The 25684-nt window shown below is 48.5% G+C and overlaps 1 protein-coding gene across 1 annotated transcript in view; it reads right to left on the bottom strand.

Annotated features, from left to right (window-relative positions):
• SH3BGRL (SH3 domain binding glutamate rich protein like) overlaps positions 1-25394 on the bottom strand; it is a 36490-nt gene extending 11096 nt beyond the window's left edge. Inside the window, exons 1-2 of the mRNA XM_068412095.1 lie at positions 25279-25394; positions 775-960 (exon numbers count right to left, since the gene is read on the bottom strand). Coding sequence (XP_068268196.1) covers positions 775-960; positions 25279-25323 — 231 coding nt within the window. The 5' untranslated portion in view covers positions 25324-25394. The remainder of the gene's footprint in view (positions 1-774; positions 961-25278) is intronic.
• Between the last annotated feature and the right edge of the window lie 290 nt (positions 25395-25684).

Here is a 25684-nt window from a genome sequence, read left to right as displayed (position 1 = left end):
TAAAATTAACAGTTAATCTAATAATCATTCAAGCATGGCCTGCTGAGCAGAAGTGCTGCAGGGCAACTTAGTTTTGATCAAGCATTAAAATAATGACAAGTAGGAGTTGTATTTGCAGTAGGAGTTTTAATCTGTTCAAGTGATCGGAGTAAGTGGACCGCAACAGCCTTCATTTTGCAAGGAGCACACAAAAACTGATCCCAAGAAGGGTCAGAAACCTGATTTAGGGTCATGGCAGACATCACTGTGCATGAGCACTGACTTTGGGAGATGCACAGACTACAGAGCGATCTGAGATCCACACGTACTGGTAAGCCCCACGTAGACAGAACAGATCTCTGAACTTGCTACAGAACATAAGGTTGATGCAACAGTGTCAGATTTCTGTGAAGTGTTAGTTCACAATCGTGGTGAACATGAGAATTAAAAAAAACGTGTAAACTTTCAGAGCCATAAGAGGGGAAAAAAAACACAGGGGAAAAAAATATATACACTGCAAGGTGGTGGTAGGCTCATTCCAGTGAGCAGCACAATGATCTGGGAATCAGGAGGTCCAAATTTAATCTCTCCTCTATGGTGAAAGTGGAACATTCAAGAATCAATTATTATTCAAAGCCCAAGAGGAGGGGGACATGCCTAACACCTTCCACGCCCTTCACAGTTTGCACACTTGGACGTACAGCTGGTCAAGTCCTTTCTCGCTGATCACAACAGCGAAGCACAGACTGAGAGGTGTGGGACAAGAAGAGATGGAGCCCTGGAGCCGTCCCTTACCCCGAGGTACCGGCTGTCGTTGAAGAGCCGCGGTGGCAGGGGGTTCCCGCTCGCTGGCCGGCTGTCCTCAGGGACGTTCTCGCGCATCCATTTCCGATTCTCCTCGTTGGCGGCGATATCCTTCTCCTCAAATTCAATTTTGTTGGCTTCCAAGAAGCCTAACACATCTTGTTGCTGCTTTTTAATCTGTCACAAAAGAGGGAGGGGGGGAGAGAAAACAAACAAAATCAGTCAAAGCATTTTATCTGCTGGTGATGATGCAATTCCAGGGTTCAATGTGGAAACAAGGAGGAGCAAAACAGGTTTAAAATGGAAGCGGTAAGAAAATTCTTCGAGTAAGAAGTATCTTCTAAAGAGTCATATCTGAGACTTGACTTGGCTCCTATATGAGGAACAGCTGAGGGAGCTGGGGGTGTTTAGCCTGGAGAAGAGGAGGCTCAGAGGTGACCTTAGTGCAGTCTACAACTACCTGAAGGGAGGTTGTAGCGCAGTGGGAGTCGGCCTCTTCTCCCAGGCAACCAGCGATAGGACAAGAGGACACAGCCTCAAGCTTGGCCAGGGGAGGGTCAGGTTGGACATTAGGAAGCATTTCTTCTCAGCAAGGGTCATTAGCCATTGGAAGGGGCTGCCCAGGGAGGTGGTGGAGTCCCCATCTCTGGAGGGGTTTAAGACAAGCCTGGACATGGCACTTAGTGCCCTGGTCTAGTTGCCACAGTGGTGTCAGGGCAATGGTTGGACTCGATGAGCCCAGAGGGCTCTTCCAACCTGAGTGATTCTATGATTCTGTGATAACTGAACAGGCTGAAGTCTGAAGACACTGCCCCTATACACGTGAGTGTTGTCAACATTAAAGGTCTCCAACCAAAAGCAAAGGTGCAAGCAGTCCCCTTGCAGAGGCTGCGTTGTCCAGGCCTTACAATTCATCTGGGGGAATGTTGTTTTTTCAGGTGCAGTGAAGTTTGCTGGAGGGACATCTGAGGTACAACCCGCTTCCTTCGTGCCCCTGGAAGTACAGGCTGAACCCACCCTTCCCAGAGTCCATGTTTTTGTGCTCCTCATGTAGGCTATGCACCTCGCTGCAGGAACCTCCCGACAGAGATCTCATAAAGTCCTCATCAACAGTAAGATCCCAAAGCAATTTTGGCTCATCTTTCTTTGGACAAAAAAAAAAACCCAACCCTCTTCTGCTCCGCTCTGGGTTTCAGCAGTGGCAGGTCTGGCCTCTGGAGAGCTCTGACCCTGCATCCCTCATCCTTGCTCATCTCAAGGAGAGGTTTTGGGGGGCTGGATGAGGTCCCACACCTGATGCAGCCCGTCCTCTGTGTGCTCACACAGCACCCAAGTGAAAAGCAGGATCTGCGTGGCAAAGACTGTGCTGGCTTTTTACAGGAAAGGTGGTTTTTATTACTGTCACATATGAATTATTGCCTTCCTGATACAGAGATCTGCTTATGCTCTGTTCTTCCTCTGCACGACTTTACCACCATAAAGGAAATCATAACCATGCGCACGCTGGCAAACAATAAAAAATGGGATATAACGGGAAATTTGTTCTCTGCAAATTATTCCCTTCACTACAAACCCAGTCCAAGGCCTGGCTTTAACCTGATTAACTCAGGGCAACAAAAGCAGCGCCTCGTACAGATGTTGTGCTGCTCCTAACTCAGGTCAGCCCCCCCCTCCCCGAGCAGCCGCTCCATATACGGCCAAGGGAGAACCGGCGGCGGCGAGGTCAGGGCTCAGCCAGCCGGGAGCCGAATATGGAGCCTGGGCCCCCGGCTCGCCCAGCCCCGCACCCAGGGGCCGCGGAGGGGCTGGAGGGGGGCGCGAGGTGCCAGCGCAGGAGCAGAGCCTGGGGTCTCCGGAGAGCACACGGCCGTGCCTTGGCGGTCTGTAAGCATCCACCGCCTCGTTCTTCAGCAGCGCATGACGATCCCCAACGGGGAACCAGGCCAGGTTAAACCAGGCCTTGGGTGGGCTGGTTTGTTTTTAAAAACCTGGATAGACAGAGCTCGCTCTGCAGCTAGCTCAGATCAAGGCTGCTCTCCCGATGGAGGAAAGACGTGCTCCCAGCTTCAGCTGCCAACATAACTCCTCCTAACACGTCGGTAAACTCAATTAGCAGCTACTCCTGTACTCTTAAACAGAAGGATGTTGCAGGGCATTCACTAATTTTCATCATGATTAAAAATAAATAAAAATGGACAAGTTAATACTACCCCGAGGAAGTAATTCGTGTTACAGGCTGTAGAGAAAAACATTCCTCAGCAGACTCGGATCTACTGGTAAGAGATTTCTCCGCTTGCCTTCAATAACAGGGGTCACAGCAGGAGGGAGCAGTCGGGGGAAGTTTTTCTCCATCGTGTCATACAGTTCAGAGACAAAAAAAAAAGCAAGCAGTTCCTTCATTAACTATTCCTTAGGACTAAAATAAGGGGAAGATCTTTGTAATTACAAACTCCCCTGGCAGTGGTCAGTATCTAAGGCAACATCCTGGGAATAAGTGGGAAGTTTTTTCCCCAAACTAGTTGTATTTTAATTAACCCTTTCCCACCATTTGTACACTACAGATCCAGCTAGTTTGCATTAGTCTCAGGTCCTTAACTTGTCCAAAAGCTGCTGCTTAGTGAGCACACGCTTTGAGATGGCCCAGAATTTTTAAGAAAAGAAAGAAAACCAATTTTTCTCCCAATCTACCAGTAAACTATACACTCTGCCATGTGAAACAAGAGCTCGAAGTTTGACAGTAATTAGCATTCTGATCTCCTGAGAACTCTACTTTTTAAACCATTTTTACTATGAGATCGCCTGCCAGCCACACACACCTCCTCACACCCCCACAGTATCTCAGCTCGGTCTCACAGCGCAGCCCCTTCACAGCCAGACCCCGCACACCCGCTCCTGTGATGCAGCATCTTAATGGCCATCTCAGCCATGAAGATGCTTCTTCAACCTGAAAAAAATTACTCTGGCTGCCCTACGCTGCCATTATTTCATATGATGAACTTAAATACAGCTTTCCTCTTAGACACAGGCACGCAAAACATCTATTAGGAATAGTGTAGCCAGCCGGTCTGGGGAAGGGATCGTCCCTCTGTACTCGGCACTGGTGAGGCCGCACCTTGAATCCTGCGTCCAGTTCTGGGCCCTGCACTTCAAGAAAGATGTTGAGGTGTTGGAGCGAGTGCAGAGGAGGGAGACCAAGCTGGGGAAGGGTCTGGAGGGTCTGACCTACGAGGAACGGCTGAGGGAGCTGGGGTGTTTAGCCTGGAGAAGAGGAGGCTCAGAGGTGACCTTAGTGCAGTCTACAACTACCTGAAGGGAGGGTGTAGCACACTGGGAGTCAGCCTCTTCTCCCAGGCAACTAGCGACAGGACAAGAGGACACAGCCTCAAGCTTGGCCAGGGGAGGTTCAGGTTGGACATTAGGAAGCATTTCTTCTCAGCAAGGGTCATTAGCCATTGGAAGGGGCTGCCCAGGGAGGTGGTGGAGTCACCATCTCTGGAGGGGTTTAAGAAAAGCCTGGACATGGCACTTAGTGCCCTGGTCCAGTTGACATGGTGGTGTCAGGGCAGTGGTTGGACTCGATGATCCCAGAGGGCTCTTCCAACCTGAGTGATTCTGTGATTCTGTGGTTCTCTGTACAGGGCCACACTGACTGTTTTGCTCCATTTTTGCCCATTCTCCCAGCTTCATGCAGCAAGGACAGTCTCTGGGTTTTTTTTTCAGCTACAGGTAGCACAATCAGATCCCAAGTCCACAACTGCAGGTCTGAAGGGCTATCACAGCAGACAGCCCCCTCTGCTTGTTCATGAAGAGCTAGCAAAGCTGGAAATGTATTTTTTCTGCTAGAAAAGGCACCATGTGGAAGGCAGTTTGGTCTGTGTGCCGCTCTCAGTCCGTCTGTGGTCAGAGGTAATTCTGTAAAGAACTGTAAAGAAAAGCAAGGAGCTGGTGTTGACCCATGAGTAGTATCAGTTTGAAACCCTTGTTTTCTGGCCAAAGGAAAAAAAACAAGTTGGAAAACTAAGAGGTGATGTCTTCCTCCCAGCTCCTCAGACAGGCCTTCCACCCACGGTGCCAAGCACTTACACAAGAGCACTAAACGCTCCAGAGAAACACGGCACCAACCGCTGGGCAGAGCAGGACGCCGAGCTGCCAGATCGCCTCATTCTATGGGATTTTATTTAGAAAACTTCTATTAATCTCAGGCAGTGGAATACCACTGGGAGGGAAGTGCCTAAAATAGAGCAGGACACGCCTGCTGCCGCGTCAGGGCACTTTGTCGTACTCGAAAGGGCATACGCTCTCCTCGGGACCAGAGCCTGGGAGATGGTTCCTGCTGCCCATGTTTGGGAAGGAGCGAGAAGCCTTTCTTCAGGATGCGCCTGTCAACACGCACCACTCGCCTCCCAAAAAAAACCTCTCCCAGTTGCCTACCAGGGCATGGACACCGGCCAGCGCCCTTCCAGATACCGCACCTCGTCCCACGCAAACAACTGTCATGTCTAAAGCTATTCTGGCCTGTTAGCTGCAGCGAACTGCAGTTTGCAAACACGAAAATCCGTGTTTATCCTGAGTGCTCCTGACACGTTTTGCAGGGCAGAGAGTGCTGGTGAAGAGCCGAGAACGTGCGTACGGTCAGCGCAGGAGCTGGGGAGCCCAGAGCAACGCCGCTGAGGCAGGGTCCTGAGGCTGGGGGACCAGCACTGGTGAGGCAGAAGGACTCATGGATAGAATCATAGAATGGTTTGGGTTGGAAGGGACCGTAAAGATCATCTAGTTCCAACCCCCCTGCCACGGGCAGGGACACCTTCCACCAGACCAGGTTGCTCCAAGCCCCATCCAACCTGGCCTTGAACACTGCCAGGGAGGGGGCAGCCACAACTTCTCTGGGCAACCTGGGCCAGGGTCTCACCACCCTCACAGGAAAGAATTTCTTCCTAATATCTCACATAATATCTGATCTAGTTGCCATGGTGGTGTCAGGGCAATGGTTGGACTCGATGATCCCAGAGGTCTCTTCCAACCTGGTTGATTCTGTGATTCTGTGATCACTTAGAGCATCCAGCTCCTGCTGAACACGTGGCCTGAGCTGCCTCTTCCAACCTCACAGCTGAGAGCCAGCACTAGGACAGCAGAGAAGCAACACCTTACAGCAGATCTAGATCTTGCACACTTCACAATTTAGTTTAAAGACAAAACCAGCTTTACAAAGTTTTTTTACCATTTCCAATTCCAGCCTTCTGGGTTCTAGATAAGGAAAAGCAATTACATCTTCAAAGCGGTTGCATTTTAAGCCACTGATCACAGAATCACAGAATCACTGAGGTTGGAAGAGCCCTCTGGGATCATCGAGTCCAACCATTGCCCTGACACCACCATGGCAACTAGACCAGGGCACTAAGTGCCATGTCCAGGCTTTTCTTAAACCCCTCCAGAGATGGTGACTCCACCACATCCCTGGGCAGCCCCTTCCAATGGCTAATGACCCTTGCTGAGAAGAAATGCTTCCTAATGTCCAACCTGAACCTCCCCTGGCCAAGCTTGAGGCTGTGTCCTCTTGTCCTATCGCTGGTTGCCTGGGAGAAGAGGCCGACTCCCACTACACTACACCCTCCCTTCAGGTAGCTGTAGACTGCAATAAGGATGATTTTAAACACACTGTTTCATCATTAAGGGAGCAATTCTTTAAATCGCAGGGGACATCTGCTTTGTGCAGGAAGGTGAAAAAGTTCAAATCCCCACATGATGCTCCTGTTGGGAGCCAGACGTGCAACCATCAGCTCTTCAAACGGTTCAGTACCTTTTGAAGACCGATAAGCTCAAATTTAAACAGCCAAGGGGAAAAGCACAGCACAAGAAATCTCCAGCAAACTCCGGTGGCAGCCAGCAGGTGGAAATACCCAGAAAGTGGTTTTCCTTGGAGGGAGCGGGGCAGCACGAGGAACGCTGCGCTGCTGCCAAGACAAATTAACTTGCCGCAGGGCGTCCCGCGGGCTGAGCTGCGCCCCGTGACTTTAGGACTTGCCTGCCTCTGGCTGGCTGACACTACAGCTATTCACAGCCACCTCTGGAATTAAAAAAAAAATGTTGAGTGGTTTGTTTGGGTTTTTTTTAACGTTTCTCATCTAATTTCTAAATGATAATGCCTTCGTCACGTGAGTTGCTAATGCAGGAGTTAATACTTGCAAATTAGCTGCAAAAGGCTTATAATTTTGCCTCCCAGTACAACATAATTTGTAGGAGTTAACAAGCACGGCAGCTCAGCCACGCATTTAAATGTCACGGATTCCTAACAGCCCCCTGAGCTTGTTCTCCACCCCCAGGACGCTACAGCTGGACTCCCTTCAGGGACAAAACACCTCCAAGCAGGCTTGGTCCTGGCCTCCATCAGAGTTTTCTCTGGTTTTACTGTAATATTCAAGGAGCCAGGTTTTTCTATAAAGTGTTTTTGTTGCTTTTATTCGTATGAATAAGCCAGACTTTTTTTTTTAGCTTAAATTCAGAGGTGCCAGTTCTGGTGGTGCTGGTGGCCACCGTGTGCTGTAAATGGCCATTAAAGGGTGGAAACTTGTAGGTACCTACAGCACTGACCTGCTTTATGAGAGCTTTGCATGCTGTCTCGGAGGTGTCTCCCAGCATTTCGTGTCCCACTCTTACTTCTCTCTGCCTGGTAGAACACCTGCTTATTTTTAGGTCTGGGCAATTATCATTACAGAACCCAAATCACTTCGTTGTTCTGGCTATTTTAAGCTGAGCGTTACACGTAGTAAAGCCATCATTCTCTCTCCCAAATGCTTGGTTTCTGGTCTGTGAGGAATGAGACTGAGGACAAATATAGCAAAACCACCACGACTTCTGCGACCTAAATCAAACACAGGAGGCTGGAGAAACGCACAGTGCACTCGTGCTTTCCTTGCAGAAATCAGGCAGGGGCCAGATGGGCTCCATATGTACCTACTCCCTCCCTCAAGGGCCCTTGGGAAAGCCCAGGGCATATCAACATGTATCCTGCACAGCTGCTGCAGCAGCCCTCTTTCATGTGGTTTGCCCCCAACGGCTTTCAAGTTGTTTATTTGGGCATGTTCTCGCCACGGGGCACCCACCGACCCTGGGCTGCATCAGCACCATGTGCCAGCCTGGGACCCAGGGCAGGAGGGGACGGGCTCCAGCTCACAGCCAGAGCAGCCACCCCATTGCCGTTGCTGATGTGTGGCTCTGGAAGACACTTCTTAAAAGCAGGAATAAGTCCTGGGGTGAAAGGACACAAAACCACCACTCAGGGAGCACGGTTGGGGGAAAAATCCAGGCTAGTGAAAGCTTTTTACAACCTATCCTGGAGGTTGCATCACATCTGGAAGCATGTGGTCTGCCTGCAGTGGGGTATTACCCAGGTATAAGGTACCACACCACAGATTTTGCAGCAGAAACCATGAATAAAGCTAAAACAAAGGACAACGTCTGTACTTCCCAAAACAAGACCACAATTTGCTCCAGAAACCACAGAAAGTTATGTAAATGGCAAAGCTGATTCGTGGGAACAAAAGCAAAAGCTTCTCTAATGGATTATAATAACATTATAATTCAGTAACCCAAGGCCTAAAAATGTTAAACCCCACACCAACAAACCCCAAGTCAAAAGACACCAAGGCATTCAACAGGTTTTCTCCTACCAGAAGAACCAAACATGAAAGTTAATGTCACCTCCACGTACTAGAGTCCTGGGGATCAGGATCCACAACAGAGCCCAAAGCACTTATGGACCCAGCTCCCACTCACTTTTATTTACTCTTTGACACAAACTGCAAAGAGAATAAGATCCCCACAGGGAATTTGGCTTTTAGTCCCCCTGGCCTGCTTTGAAAAGCTCAGCCAGTATCACAGGCCTGGCTCCTCTGCTTGTTCCAGCCCAGCGAAGCAGCCTGCTGGGCAGGTTCCCAATTGCTGTGTCACTGACTTGCTACAGAAGTTCAAGGAATTAGTTAAGAAAAAACAAGAAATCTTTTCTCTATTGGTCCAAATTTAAAAATAAAGTAATACCATCATCATTTGGAAGATACTAATTTAGAAAACCACTCTCAGCCTAATTACAGAATCACAGAATCAATCAATCACTCAGGTTGGAAGAGCCCTCTGGGCTCATCGAGTCCAACCATTGCCCTGACACCACCATGGCAACTAGACCAGGGCACTAAGTGCCATGTCCAGGCTTTTCTTAAACCCCTCCAGAGATGGTGACTCCACCACCTCCCTGGGCAGCCCCTTCCAATGGCTAATGACCCTTGCTGAGAAGAAATGGGTGAGTCAGTGCTCAGCACCCAGCTGGATGGTGCCCTTGCACGATGTACGTGTGTACATGCACATGTGACTGAACAGTGGGCCAGCACACGCCGCGTGTGCTCAAGGCAAGGACTTTTGTGCCTTGTAAAGCATGAGACACCTTTAGGAAAGGCAACGGTGTAAAACCCACTAATGCCTGGTCTCCATCACCACCCTTAATAATGTTGTGGGCATCATCACGTGAGCAGTTGACAGAAGCAAATCTCTAAGTTCACCTTCGTTAGCGCTGCATGATATGAACAGTCAAAAATATCTGGACTCAAATGGTATCGATTCTCTCATTTACACACACACAGGATTCGAGTTCACTGTTGCAGCAGGATTTCTGAATGTCACTAGCTTTGTCTCAAAGAGGCAACACGGCCAGTCCTACCAAAGCTCTGTTACAGTCAAATTCTGATGAGCAAGATACTAAAGGCCATAAATAGTTCAGAACTGACTTGCTGCCTTGCATCCCATGTCTGTTTAGCTACTTTCCTCCAGCAGTGGCCAAAAGCAGATTCCTTTACCCATTAGTCAAGTATGAGGACAGTAACATTTCCTTATTTATATCTTCTCAGCTTCTGGCAAACGGCAGTAGCAGCGCTGCCTAATGAAGGCTTGATGACTTTTTAATGTGTTTTAAGCTTACTTTCCATGAAAGCACCTCAAGGATCAACGTATTATCACAGCTGAAGTCAAATTCTGCTCTTAACAAGTAATATCCAAGCACCGGGGGACTGCGGGGGGTGAATCCATCCACCCTTTTATACCTGCTTGTCAAGGACTATTGTGCTACTACCAGGTTTCTGACACAGAACATCTTAACATCTGCAACACCTGAAGACAACATTTAAAAGTACCATTTAATAAACTTCAGGTTTTGTTGCAGTACATGAAAATGGCTCTCTGTCAGCTGAAACCCCACGTCATCTCCTACTGAAGCCACCAAATTCCGAAGCAAATCTTTCTCTTGGCTGCAAGCAAAAGGAGGGGGACATTGTACATTCCCCTTTAACTCTCCTCCTTACTGGCCACCCCCCACTATTTTTTTTCAGTCACTCCTTTAGCATTAACTGACAATGCTCATGTACCACATTGGCAGCATCCTACTTTGTTTTGCCCCAGAGTCCACCTCGCTCCGTGCATGCTGTTTGTAGACACCCTTACACCCTGAACATGGAAAAACAGCGAATGCAAACGAAGCTTCCAACTGCCGAGTGCTGGGTGAGGTGTTTCAGATCTGGAGAGGTGTCAGACTTACACTTGTCCTCCCTCAAAAGGAAGGATCTGCACTTGATTTACAACAGGGGGGATGCCTGACTGCTGCTTAACTCTCTGCTCATGCTGGGCTTCGGGGAGGAGTGATGAGCAGCACAATTCTCAGAATCACAGAATCACAGAACCACTCAGGTTGGAAGAGGATCAGGTAGGATCATTGAGTCCAACCATTGCCCTGACACCACCATGGCAACTAGACCAGGGCACTAAGTGCCATGGCCAGGCTTTTCTTAAACCCCTCCAGAGATGGTGACTCCACCACCTCCCTGGGCAGCCCCTTCCAATGGCTAATGACCCTTGCTGAGAAGAAATGCTTCCTAATGTCCAACCTGACCCTCCCCTGGCGAAGCTTGAGGCTGTGTCCTCTTGTCCTAGCGCTGGTTGCCTGGGAGAAGAGGCCGACTCCCACTGTGCTACAACCTCCCTTCAGGTAGTTGTAGACTGCACTAAGGTCACCTCTGAGCCTCCTCTTCTCCAGGCTAAACATCCCCAGCTCCCTCAGCAGTTCCTCGTAGGTCAGACCCTCCAGACCCTCCACCAGCTTGGTCGCCCTCCTCTGCACTCGCTCCAACACCTCAACATCTTTCTTGAAGTGCAGGGCCCAGAACTGGACACAGGATTCAAGGTGTGGTCTCACCAGTGCCGAGTAGAGAGGGACGATCACTTCCCTAGACCGGCTCCCCTCCCTTCACGTGATTTCTGCAAACAGCCCCACCAGAGGCCTTGTTTGATTAAGGGTGAACTTTGTACTTGAAGCAGCCTCATGTCTCTGGGTGCCGGCTGGCAGCAGCTTGAAACTCAGACAGCCAGGCCTCTCCAGCATCAGAAGCCTGCCCAGCTTGGTTTCAGGGGTTTTCGATAAATAGATTAACAAGAAGTCTTCACTGCATATTGAATTCTCCATCTGTGAAACTGAGACCTAGTTTTGAGCGTGAAGTTAAGAAGAAAAAGTTTTATTACAGATATATTGCAGATACTGTTGAACTGAATATTGACTGAGTCATCAGATTGATAAACTGAGGGGAGAGGATCATAATAGTCCTTCTCAGGAGCAGAAATAGGAGGTTCCTAACCCAGCAAAGCAGTATTTGGCTAGCAGGTGGCGTACAAATGGCGTCAAGTTATGCCAGGGGAGGTTCAGGCTGGATCTTAGGAAGAATTTCTTCACTGAAAGAGTCATTAGGCATTGGAACAGGCTGCCCAGGGAGGTGGTGGAGTCACCATCCCTGGAGGTGTTCAAAAAACATCTAGATGTGGCGCTTCAGGACATGGTTTAGCGGGCATGGTGGCGTTGGGTCGACGGTTGGACTTGATGATCTTTTAGGTCTTTTCCAACCCTAACAATTCTATGATTCTATACAGGGGCTCTGCCCAGGCTGCTCCCAGACCTCACCTCCTCCAGCGCTGGGTCCGGGGATGGTTATCCAGGAGGGACCGCCGGGGAAGCACGGCTCGTCACTGGGACCATACACATACAACCTGCATAAAGCAGGGTTATGGAAAGACACCACCTCCTTGAACTCCTAAGGCTTGTCTCTGGGCATGTATTTGCCCCTTCTTTCACCAGCGTAGGCCTTGGCGCGGCTACGTGGAGGTCTGAGCTGGAGGAACTCATCCAGTCGCACAGCAGTCTTGTTTTGGGGGGCCTCAACCCAGCTCGCCGTGCTGATACTTGTGCCATCATAAGGAAAGGCAGAGGGCAGGGAAGGGAACGAGCCAGGGGACACAGGTCTGCCTCTCCCAGCAGCAACACCGACTCAGAGCATCCATCAAACCGTGGCCTCAGGCATTCCTGTCTCAGGCCTTTGCTCCGTTCAGCAACAGGAAGGGTTTGCAGGTGCAAATATTCACATATCAGGGTTTCTTGTAGTTTCTTTTGTGACTACACTACTGAACTTAGCCAAAAGAAATGTATCTTGCAAAATCAAGCTTCCAGACTTAGGCCTCCCCTTATCTTGCTTTAGATGAGAATGTAAAGAAACGCTGATGTATCGCAAAGCCACAGCTCTAACCACGTGCACTGACACCGTCCACGAACCGCCGCAGCACCGTGGCTGCACCCAGAGCTGCCACAATCGACAGGAAAACCCCACCATCACAGTACAAAATAAACTGACCCTCGGCAATTTTCTAAGTCGATTCTGTGGCATTTTGACTTTCATAAGCCTGAAAACTGCTCATCTGGTCCAAAACCAACAGCGAGACAGCTTCCTACTGCGGGAATACAGGCTCCATTATCTCGGTTATCCGTTAACAAAGCAGCAGCAGAATATGAGCTCCTCATTTATTACGCACAGTTGTTTTCTGCAGCAGACTTGGAGCTTGGCAGGCTGCACCTCCCCGGACGCCTAACGTGCACCTAGTCACTGCATCCAAACTCCGCACAGGGTTAGATGAAAACAACCAGACCCACTCCCCCCAAAAAGCAGTATAAAACTAACATAACTCACAGAATCACAGAATCAGTCAGGTTGGAAGAGCCCTCAGGGATCATCGAGTCCAACCATTGCCCTGACACCACCCTGTCAACTAGACCAGGGCACTAAGTGCCATGTCCAGGCTTTTCTTAAACCCCTCCAGAGATGGTGACTCCACCACCTCCCTGGGCAGCCCCTTCCAATGCCTAATGACCCTTGCTGAGAAGAAAATAACTCCTGAGCATCACAAACGTGAGAGCTGCAGGAAAAGCAGCCAGAGGAACCGAACGCACCCTGCGTTATCCTGCAGCCATCACCAGGCTCCCAAGGCTGCCCGGGAGAAGGGAGCGCAAACCCCAGCGCCTGCTTAACAAAAACTGCCCTGGGGTCTGGAATGAACTGGGGGTGTATCGGCCAGAGCATCGCCACCAATCCCACTCATCTGAACAAGGGTCACAGTGAGCAGCAAAGCAGAAACCTAACAACGAACCTGTTGTCCCAGCTTCTGAATTTTCCCTCATTACCCATTCCTGACGCTCACAGTTCGTTGTCTGGCACAACTCAGGCAGAACAGCAGAGAACTGCGAGCTCCCAGAAACCTCGTGCAACGTTCCCACTCGCACACCAACAAAGCCGCTGGGGTTAGGGCCAGGACTAAGTGCTGGGGGAGATGTCAACCCACCACCGCCGGACCAGGGAGCAGCCCCACAGCCACCCGCTCCCCACCCACCAGCAGCACATGGGCTCTTGGTCACTTCATGTCCCCTTTCCCAGGCAGTGCCAGCCAGGTCAGCCACCACAGGAGGTTGTGGTGCTCACACCCTCCTTCGGCCCTGGGATGCTCAACGGGCAGCTCAGAGAGGATCTGAGCAGAGGGCAGCCTCCAGCAACAGCCTCTCCTCCTGGCACGACCGTTCAGGGTATTGCTGGTGTCTCCACAGCCTCAGCATTTCACTGTACTCTCTTATCTGAGGCACAAAACAGTCTCGGGAAACAGGAGCTTTTGCTATGTGGAAGGAAAAAAAAAGTTCTCAAGTCTAAGCTACCTCTGTCACACACTCCTTGAACACTTCTGAATGCACCCTTTGCCTCTCAGAGCTTCCTTTCCTAAGCTGTTAGTCAGCAGGAATAATCATTTTTTTCAAATCACTGCTTATTTACCTTGTTATTTGGGTTAGGGGTTATTTCTGGCTGTTTGTACAACAGTATCACACACACCACAGCCCAGCCCCATAGACAGGCTTTCCGCACTGACCATAAAGTGATTTAACACACAGAAAACTCATCTTGAACAAGAGAATCAGGCTCAGTATCACGAGCCACAGAACACTCTCTGGAATGTGATAAATTTCTAGATATTCAAAAATTCTCAATGTGGCTGAGAAAAATGGGTCAGAAGGCCCTGAGGGTGCCACTGAAAACCTGACTACTGGCTCTAGAAACTTTCACAGGGCTTCAGTCCTGAAAGTCTTGATCCCACCATCGTTGTCAGTTTCTGAGTCTGTTTTTTTTCCAGCCAGTCTCTCTCCGAAAGCCAGAATTATTCCTCCTTTATCTTCCACTTCAGAAGAAGGCTCCAGGACGGGTCGTAGAAGTCCATGTAGTGTTGGCAGCAACTACACCCTATGAAAAGTGATGGCTGCAGTGTTATGTCAGTTAAAACAGCACAGGTCCCTCCTCATTCCACCCTGAAGCTCCAGTCTGCCCAGCACTTGGCCAATATATACTGGGGAAGCAGCCCGAGAAGATGCCCTTGGATCAACAGGCACCACAGCCAGCACAGGGCTACAGTTCAGGGGGTTTATTATAATTTAATTATTTTTCAAAACCTGTGGATTTCTGCTGGCCAGGAGGAGCCCTGCACGGCAAAGAGAGGAGAGAGGAGAAACATGTTTTGTTTTGTTTGTCTGATGAGCTGAACTCTGGTTAGGAAAGGAGTGAAACACGCAGACAAGTATTGCACAAGGCTCCTGTGGTCTGCAATAAAAAGAAGGTTTATTTCCTGTATGGTTTAGCACAGAGACTAAATTAACTGACAAGACTACAAGTTTACAGCATTAATTGCTGTTTCACTGCCTTTATACTGCCAGGACTTGATTATCTTTAAATAAAAATCTACTTTAAGAAGAAATATAATATGACCTCAGGGATCCTACACTAAACTCAGGTGTTTCTGTTCTGTATGACTTTCCGTCTTCGAAGAACTCCTACAACATGGACTTTATTTAGCAAAGTAGTCTTTTTGATGACTGCTATTCTAAACTAAACCAAATAACTTTTTCAAGAGAATAAAGCTTATTTTCCCTGAACTAAAATACCTAAACACCATAACACAAAGGAAGAGGGGGATTAAGAGAAAAGCTATGGAGTAAACACAAGTTTTCCTCCTCTTTCCAAAAAGACTTGGGCTGTGTTGAGACAGAACAGCAGGTCAGTACAGCCACACCAAAGCATGAGATGAAAGATTTAGCAGACAATGCTCTGTGTTGGCACCAGCTTTCTGGCCCATTAATTTGCTTGAGTAACACTTCATGGGCGCCCCAGATCCCCTCTTCATTTTACTGCAGACCTGGACAAAATATTGTAACTTCAGAAACTGTCTTTAAGGGAGGGGGAGAGGGAGGTAAATAGAAACTGGCCACGCTGCAGTTTCTAACACTTTGGGTAGCTGAAGCAACACAGGAGTTGGCCAACTCCTGCTTGCAGCAGCCAGGAAGGCCAACGCCTCGGGGTTTGCTCTCAGGAGGGCTTCTCAGGAGACATCCTGGAGTCACTCTTCACAGGAAACTAAAAAAAATGGAGTGTTTTCCACCACACGAAGGTCCTTCCCATCAACAAGCTATTCTCACCCCCTGCACCCCTGCAGCCCGAAGGGAAGGGCCACCTTCCACCCCGGATAATCCAGATGCTGCCCACGCCTCGGTGGCAGGCACAGCCACCGACAGAGCCACGACCTGGAGGCCACTTTGCAACCTCCCCACTGTCTTTTCTAAGTTTTTTAGATCTCTTGTCACCATGGTATCTGTTTGGTTTTTTTTTTAAACCGCAAGCTTCCTTCTGCCTCCGTGAAAGCCAGCATCTGCATACCACGGTCAGAAACCAAGACAAATACACACTGCATTTTATTTTTTAAAATATTAAGTCCCCCAGCTGTTTATCTGCTGTAGGATGGAGATCTCCAGGCATGGGCAAGCAGCCAACATAGCTTAATTGCCCTGATGTTCTTCAGTCTCAGCCTAATGCGTGACGGCTGGCGGTGTGAGGTGATGGCTATCCTAACGCCTTCCAAGCTGCTAATTTTGGTCCCAAATTATTATATGGAAGACGTAGCTGTCTGTCCAGCTGCTCCTCAGTTTACACAGGTGTAAATTCCTGGAAGGAACACTCCCTGAGGTAGCTTTATGGACCTACTTTGATCTCCTCACAGCATGCACAACTCAAACCTCAGTCCTCTGCGGGTGAAAGAGGCTCTCGTGGCCACCTCCTGGTACATTTTAATGGGATGAAAGGGAACAGAAATTCAGAGAAAGATTGCTCAGGTACAAAGGTTTCACGGCCTCAGCCACCAGAACCATGAGACTTGCTTATCTGCATTACAGGGTGGAAAGGAATTTCTAGTTCTTAATCAGGATTATCAGGTCGCTAACAAGTAAGTTTGCAAACCTGCCCCTTTTTATCTTTTTATTTCTACTCACAGACATTGTATTTCCTGCCTAGGGAAAAAAAAATCCTACATCTATTACCCATAAATCAGCTTTGCTTGAACTTCATTTCTATCCATGTCCACTGAGAAATTTTTGAGATGTGTTTTTAATTCATTCTACTGCTCTCCCGTCCTGCCAGTTGCTCTGCAGCTGCTGCTCTGGCCGAGCACATTTACAACACGTGCACAGGAATGCTCTTGGATGAGCGGCATTAAGGATTTCCCAAGGAGTACAATCTTGTCCTGCTGTAGTCCATGGCAAAACTCCCAGTGACACCAGCACAGCCAAAGGTTGATCCCACGAGGTGAATACAGATGTGCTGTTTAAACCTGCCTGGAAACCACTACTCTAATAAAAACGTGGGTTTATGTGAAAACTATTACTATTTTCCCCCGAGGCTGCCTGTTTTCTGTTTACATTGGGCTCTGCCAGTTTATTTTGACCTCTGCCTAAGGCAGGAGGGGCTTCTGATACACCTACCTCATTGCCCAGGTCTAAACATGACGTGTGCCAGCACCTGCTGCTCATGCTGCAAAATCCTGTTGGTTCCGACAACATTTCTTACAGCCTTGTCCTCGGCTCCTGAACTCCACTGCAGTTGTTCAGAAGGAAACCAACAGGACTATTATTAACTTCTGCTTTTTTCCTTCCCCCTCTGGTTTCTAAGATACAGGGGACAAATATAGTCAAAAGTTCCTCTCGTATCTACAGTCTCTCACAGCATCTCAGAGCTCGCAAAGCAGAGAGGTAAGACTTCAGTCACATTGGTATGTCTGAACATAAAACAGGCCCAGAAGTTGTTTACATTTCAGAGGAAATTTCAAGTTACACCTCAATGTCCAGAGCCTTCTACTACTTTTACAATTGCAGGCGTTGGTGGTAACTACCAAATGAAAACCAAACCAACACATCCCAAACACACACATGTATCCTTTATTCTTTTCCATCAAACTTTTTTCCTGGACAACATGTTCTTAAATTTTTAAATGCAAACTGTTAACATAATTTTGGGAGCAGAGCCAACTTCATCCAAGAACAGAAGAGCAGCTTTATTGGGTTACATCCAACACTTGTCTCCCCCAATATCCTGCCTCCACCCGCCACAGACCCCAGGGAAGAGCACGCCAACAGACTGAGCGCAGAGGGCTACGCCACATCGTACTTTCCCAGACTCCAGTGATCCACAGTTTTGAGTCAGAGGTGCAGTAATTATGTTTAATAGCCCTTAATAGACTTTCCCCCTTAATTTGTCTGACTGCTTCCTGAGCCCAGGCAATTTTTGCCATACAGGACGTTCTCTGGCAGTGAGTTTCTCCATTAAACTACATGTTGTCAAACAAAGTATTTCATTTATTGTGAACCTGCCACCTGCTCGGCTCGCTTGCTCTCCCCCAGCTGCTGCACTAGAAGTTATGAACGATCACTTCCTATTTGTTCTCCCATGCCTGACATGATTTTATCACTTTTCAGACTTTTTCAGCTCTTTCTTTCTCAACTGCAGAATTCTGTCTTGTTTGGTTGTTCCTCTTGTAGTTACCACCTCACCCTACTTAGTATCTTTTCTCACTTTTTTACATCCTTTAAGGACAATTCCAGTCTATTACAGATACAGACTCACCACAGATATATACAGTGATATTGTTTTTTTTCCTTCGCTCTCTCCCACCCTAAAAGCTCCTGACATTTTGTTTGCTTTTTGTGACCACTAATATGACATTTTTGTAGAATTACCTAGTACAGCTCCAAGACCTCTCTGCTAACGAGTTCTGGTTAGTTTAAACCTCACTCTTGCACAGGACAACAATTGTTTCTTCCCACTTTCCCACCTGGGACAGCTACAGCAGGCTGCTCTCGCTCTGTACAACCTCTCCAACAGCCTTGTCACCTCATCTTCCTCCAGATTGCTTAGGGTGCAGCACAGATCTCTGTAGGAACTCCTCGTAACTTCTGCATGTTGCAAAGGCTGCCTGTATATTGTGAAGTCTTGATTGTTATTGGCTTTATACAACTGGTGTGTAATCAATTCTACAAGCCAAAAAGAAAATAAAACAATCCCTTCCTCTCATCCCACAGCATAGTTTCTTTATGGAAAAAAGATTTTTAACCTGGCCAAAGCTTGTCCAAAACTTCCTAGAAGTCCAGGGATTCAGTATGAAGGGATCACCCCTATTCCTACGCTCGGTGGCCGCTCTAGGTAGCCCAGCTGTGGGGCACAGCTTTCTCTGACAGTGTTTTGATTCTTCCCCTTGCTCTGTCTCTGTCCATGTGTCCGCTGGGAAAGAGTCTAACAAAGAATAACATCAATTTGTTCAGCACAGGAAGAGAGCTTGTAGCTTCCACATCTCCCTGAGATCTTCTAAACCACTGCCACCTTTCACTCCCACACCATAATAGTAGATAGGCATTACAATTAAAACCCTTTCAGGCTTGATTACATATCTGACCAACAAAAGTACTTTAAATTTAACCATAAACTGAAGGTCTCCCCTGAACATGACTGGGGTTAAACAAATGCCTTTAACACTGTATTTTCATGTTTCAGTAGAAACATTCTTGAACAGCGTAATATTGATGTAAGTTGTGGGTTTGGTTCGGCTTTCCAGACCACTGATTAGTGCCAGGAGCTAAGATCAGCGGTTCCAGGGCAGCAGCTCAAGGGTTGGTGTGCATGAAGAACATCTATGTAAGGCAGAGCTCACCCATCCCTGGCTACAACAATGACGCATCCTTAGCTCTTCTTTTTATCATCCAGGGGAATATTTTAGTTCTGTTTTGAGCTTGAACAGCTGAGATCTATCGATGTTTCTTTAGTTCCATTTGTCTCCTCTCTCCCAAATTCCTCCTCTTCTGGAAGGAACAGGGATAACCTTGCCGAGACGCTTGGTTTTGGCACCCTCTGCTCGTTACACACGTGCCAATTCACTGACTTCTATAGGAATTTTCTGAGTGTAACTTTAGTGCCTCAGGACAAGAAAAGTTTCTTGCTGAACTCTACAAATATTTATTAAAAAGCACAAGTGCTTAGCACTGACAGGACACTGTATGGATCGTATCTTGAGAAGGTTCAGGGTTCAAGCAAAGCCAGCGCACGCTGACGGCATTCAGCTTCTTCCCTAAGTCAGAGCATGAGAAAGACACAACCCTGATGCATCATCTCGAAATAAACACTGTCACACCTGCATATACAACCTACAGACAGTCTCAGCAAAAAGCCTTTCCCAGCCTGAACTGGGCAGTGTAATTTCCCCAGCATCTTTCTCATGCTGTCAGAAAACTGTTTTTATTTAAGCACTGTAGAATGTTTTTCACTTTGGTATATTAAAACCATTGCAACAACTGCGGTTAATTTAATCTCTGCCTCTATTAAAAATTTGAACGTAATATTTTAAGAAAAATATTTGACTTATCTGGAGTTTGGAACAATGGCTTTTAAAAAAAAACAACCCACGAGGCAGATGGAACACATCCTAGTAACTGCCTCGCTAGATTCACGTGACGTATTTTGTCTTCCACCCTGAGAGCTCTAATTCAGAACAACTCATACATTTTATTGAGAGAAATTAAGTTTGGGTAACACTAGGTATCCAAAAAAGTACTTCATGCATATGATGTTTACACAAGAGACAGGTTTAAAAATCAATACCAAGCCTAGTACCGAGTCAGTCCTCGCCCCCAGTATATAAACTGCACGAGCTAAGTATCACAAAAATTATATATACTTGTGGGATTGTTTTTAAACTACAGATGCAGCTGATTTCCTCAAAAATATGTGGTTTTACCTAAACTTGCATTATATTACAAGACTATTTATAAAAGATTCGTATCATTATTTTCTTCTCACATTAACTGCACCGATCTGCAGTGCCATTTGGACCGAAGGAAGTTCAGCAGCAGCTCCAGAACGCCTGGAGAAACCTCAAAGCAGCCAAACACCACAGAGACAGAAGCACGCAGGCTCTGCTCCTTCTATCTTAGGACGGCAAGATTTGCATTTATTGTGATAAGCAGAGGAAAAAGGCCCTAGGGGGATTTAAATGCAAAATACAAATTTTTTGTACCATCTCCATCTCTCCATGTATCACCTCCCTGGGATTGTTCCAGGAGGATGCAGCGGCTTCACCAGCCTTCCCGAAGCCCTGAGTTGTTGAACAGGGACAAAAGCTGGTGCTTACACACAACTCTGCTCCTTCCCAGTCTCTCTTCTCCAAAGCTGTTCTCCCTCAGCTGCAACCCATAAGGCTCCAGAAAGCACTTGCCGCTGGCTATATATCCCCAGAAGCACCAGAAAGCCCTCCTGTGCCTTACTGGGTTATGTGGGGGAAAAGAAAAGAGTAATTGTGAGCAAATGTTTGCTCTCCAGACCACAGGCCACTTTCCTCTTCATTTCCTGGTGGGTGTGGAGGAGAAGACCTAGGTCCTTTCCCAAGCAAGAAAACAATACACGAAAAACATGAGAGCCCCCACATCCCTAACTTCATGAATGAAAAAATAAACTAAAACTTCCTTTCCTCTCCAAACCATCCCTAAACAGCAGCGAGGCTGACGTGTAACATGGGGCTCTGACACAGATTCTGGAGATCATCTCTTATTTTTGTCGCGGTAGGAGGCGAGGGAGGAAAACCACCAACGCAGCCATCAAAACAAGCGAGGGGGGAGAGCCTGGAGAGACGGCAGCACGGGCTGTAGACCACAAACACGACGTGCCTGGCTCCGAGGAGTGCTCTGGACGTCAGGGGTTCAATGCAGCAGCTTTCAGAGCCCGCAGCGCTGGCAGCAGCACACGGGAGAGCTCAGCCCGGCGTCCCCAGCGCTGGCACTTCACAGCCACAGCCTTCAGGTTTCACCCATGCTCCTGGAGCTTGCGAGGGGACGTTGGAGGAACGAACACAGCTCTCTTGGACAAAGTCCATAGTCAGGACTGGTGCAGTTGTTGGCAACAAATGCACACTCGTAAGACCGAGAAGAATTTAAACAGCTGGCTCCTTTCCACACAAGATCAATAAAAGTGGTAATCCAACTGCCTTCAGAAAGATGCCCACAAGTGTTTCTGGTGCTGCAGGAAAGCTGAGGCAATCTCTTACCCAAAACCCAACAAAATACCTAAATGGTAACGGAGAAAATTACAGACCAGACTTGTGCAATTCAGCTTCTTCCCTCCCTGTATCCTTTTTCTTCCAGGAGCAAGAGTCTAATTACTCTTTGGCCTCTCCTCCTTTCGTCTCTTGGAGGATCTGAATAGAAGTCTACAGTCAAATCATTCTCACAGCCTGCACAGTCCCTGCTCGAGTCAACGCTTGGGTGCTTCTGAACGCGGCATTTGCGTCTGTCATTTCGCGTTCGTAGGCTCCAACGCTGTCTCATACTAGTAACACTGTTCACTTCAACTGTATGTCACACAGAAAGGCTCCCGGACAGAAGCTACGCGTGCATATTCCCACGTTTGGTGTCTACAGCTCACCTCCATAATTACAATCCCCTGCGCGTCCCTGCCTCAGCCCGTGACTCACCGGTGCAACACTACACTGAGAAAGATCAAAGAGAAAGGGCAACTCTCCATACAAGACTTCCAAATGCAGCATGAACCAGTGCTGTAACTGTTACATTATGATTTCCAGGGTGAAATTCAAACAGGAGGCCAGACCAAGACTGCAATCATCATATTCTGGCTAAGTCCTTAATTGTCCCCTCAAGTTTTGCCAGGGGAGGTTCAGGTTGGACATCAGGAAGAATTTCTTTCCAGAAAGGGTTATTAGCCATTGGAAGGGGCTGCCCAGGGAAGTGGTGGAGTCACCATCTCTGGAGGGGTTTAAGAAAAGCCTGGACATGGCACTTAGTGTCCTGGTCTAGTTGCCATGGTGGTGTCAGGGCAATGGTTGGACTCGATGATCCCTGAGGTCTCTTCCAACCTCGTCGATTCTGTAATTACAAACTTCCAGCATATTCAGTTATCTCTGCCTAAGAGAACCATGGCAATGAACCACCCCAACCCAAAGTCACCTTTACCTTGACCATGCAGAGTATAAAGCAAACCCCACGATCGAGCACAAACACGGGACTTTGCAACCAAGGAAACACACCAAAGATAACACTGAGCACTAACTCCTCGTGCTGCAAAACCCACCAAGGGGCAGCCTGACAGTCACACGTGGGCTGTAACGCCCGTGCCCAGACTCTGAACGACACATGTACACAGGAATTAAGTGAACTTCACCAGAAATCCCTTGAAACATACTTGTAAAATGCCTTTGCTCAGACAGGAGCTTCATATGGTATTTTTTCCTCACAGATACATACTACTGAATATAAACTTTATGGAGAACAGTGCCTCGGGGAAACATTTTATATACTATGATGTGGCAAATCATACTGCATAACAAAGTATGACTTTGACAATAAAAGACCACAAAATTTGGGCACCCTCCAAGACTTACAGCCCCAGGCTGTGAGGTGTGAAGCAATCTCAACCCCTCTTCCCTTCAGCAGGAGATGATGCTTTCCAGAGTCTCACAAAAGCTTCAACAACTGACAGGAACAGGGCAGTCGTTTTTTAAGAAGGAGATTTTATACTTATTTCTGTCTTCCTTCTACTCAAGCAAACTGGCCTTTTGACAACCAAAATAACACAGTGCCAGGTGTTACAAAGCCAACTTAGCAGGAGTGAGAGCCCTTACGAGGCTGATGTTAGCCAGTTCAGTGACTTTGCTGGAAACAGCTTTGACTCTTCCATCTCTCTGTAGCAACCTCCTCTGATGTGGATTTTCCACTCCCTGAGTGGGTTATTTCAAATTCAGCACCCAGAAAGGCTCCTCTGGTCCTCCAAGCAAAGCCTGTCCCACCAACGGCTTAAGACCCACGAAAACGACTCATTCCCATGGAGCACATTTCCCTCCAGAAAGGTGCCTCTCTGTTTTACTTCAGGTTGAAACATCGATTAAAATTCATATACTAGAAAAAAAACCAGCCACCCGGTGAGGTACTCGGCTGATCCCTGCCAACAGAAACACCCTCGGTGTACTCAGTAAACGGAGAACGTGCAAGTCCTCCTCATTACCACAGGATTACTTGAGCTACACTTGCTTTAGACACAGGCATGAGTATATATATATATATATATATATACACACACACACGTCATAAAACTGGCGATTATGTGCACATTACGCTCAAATTCCACAAAAACAGACTACGCCAACGCTATATTCAAATTCCACAGTCAAGGAGGCACAAAGGAACCTAAAAGGCAGCAGTAAGTCAGCATTGAGCCTTGTAACGTGTACAATCCACACAAGGACAAGACAGCATCGCAGAAACCACTCAGCTAATAATTAAAACCTAATTTAAAAACAGGAAAACAGAGTCAGGACCGAGATCAGTGGTTGCACCCTTGGAGCTTAGTATCACCACACAGACGGGAATCAATAACTGCCATTAAGAGGTCACTGATAAAAATCTATAGCAACTGAATCAGTCAACTTGAAACCTATTAACAGCTGTCTTAGAAAGAAAGAATGACTTTTCCAATTCGCTAATAACTGCTTCTTTTCTTCCAGATGACCATTTTGCATAAACCCAGCAGAAATCCCTTCGGACCCCCCTTATGAATGAACTACTCAGGATTTCAAGGCACTGTCCAGATCAGCCTCTGATAATCATCTGCTTTTCACAATCAGCATCAGTACGTCGATGCCAGCATCGATAGAAAAATGACACGGGAAGAGCGCGAGAGCAGGGACACCCAAGGCACACGCTCCTGTGCCATCTGCACTCCATCACCGCAGGGCTCAGCCTCTGTCATTAGAGCTAAACGAGGGGTTACAGCATCACAGCCATCAACGGCACAGCTTCCCAGCGTGGTCTTTCATCTGTGAAGACCACAGACCAGCGACCACACTCAACTCGAGAAGGAGAATTGTCCTCTGAAAGTTGGGCACCTGCCCCTGATGTGCACAGCCTAACAGTGACGTGAAAGGTCATCACAGAGCCACAGCTTAGGCTCTTTATCTACTCGCAGTAAAAGTCACTGATCATTAACTGCAATAGCTGGCATTTTCTAAGTCTCTGGCATTTTGTAGGTCTCCAGCACATTCATACCAAGTAGGACAAAATCCCCTGGATTTTAGACTCGGAGCATCTTTCACACAGATCGGACAGAAATCAGATGATCCAGAGGACACTACTGCTCCGAGCTACATCTGAAGCTAGGCGCAGACCCCCAGTGTTTTTGGTTTATTGATTATTTTGCTTTGGAAAAGTAGAGTCTTCTGATCAAGCTCTGCCTACAACACACTGGGGCCATAAGAGGCGAAACCCAGTATTCCCACAGAGCAACAAACTGCAGCTACTCGCGCAGGAGCCACACACGCCTTGCCAGCATTAATGATTTAAGAGGGATAAACTCATCAAAACCCAATACTGACATGATGGGTGCCACAACTGAGAAATAAACTTCAAGAACAACATAAAAAAAGACCCCAAACGTTGTCGGCTTCGCCTTCCCAGCGCAGGACGCGGGGTGCGGAGGCGTGCGAGCCGCCCGGAGCTGCTGGACCCGGGTGCGGGAGCAGCTCACGGAACGAGCTGCGGGATCACCAGGGAAATGGCACTTCATTCCCGGCGGCAGCACCCGCATCTCCCTGCGAGCGGCGGCTGCTCCTCTCTCGGTCCCCGGCCGCCCCAGCCCCTCCTCACGCTGCCCGGCCGCTCACCGCCGCCCCCCGGGCCAGGGCAGCCCCGCGCCGCCGCCCTCCCGCCCGGTACAACTTTCCCGGGGCGCCCCTTACCGCCGTGGAGCCGGAGGAGGAGGCGATGTAGACCTTGATGACCATGCTGGGAGGCTGCGGCGGCGGCGGGATGCGGAGCCGGGCGGGCGGGTGCGTGCGGGCGGCACGGCGAGGCGCGGGCTGGCGCTGGGGCGGCGGCGGGGGCGCGGGAGGGAGGCGGCGGGAGGCCTCGCCCCGCCTCGCCGCGCTCACTGGGCGGCCGGGCCAGCCGTCAGCGCCGCCCGGCCCGGAAGGGGGAAAATGTTGGGTTTTATTTTAAAAAAAAAAGAAGAAGAAAGAAAGGGGCGCGGCGAGTTCTCGACGAACCACGCGAGACGTGCGGGGAGGCGGCGGCCGCGCCATGGCGGCGGGGAGCCCCGCTGAGGCGATGCGGGGGCCGGGTGGGGCCGCCGCCGCAGGGAAGGGG

Source organism: Nyctibius grandis, chromosome 13, assembly GCF_013368605.1.
Source record: "Nyctibius grandis isolate bNycGra1 chromosome 13, bNycGra1.pri, whole genome shotgun sequence".
Classification (NCBI taxonomy): Eukaryota; Metazoa; Chordata; class Aves; order Nyctibiiformes; family Nyctibiidae; genus Nyctibius; species Nyctibius grandis.
Note: the sequence above shows the minus strand (reverse complement) of the source record. Positions and strands in the feature narration are given on the sequence as shown.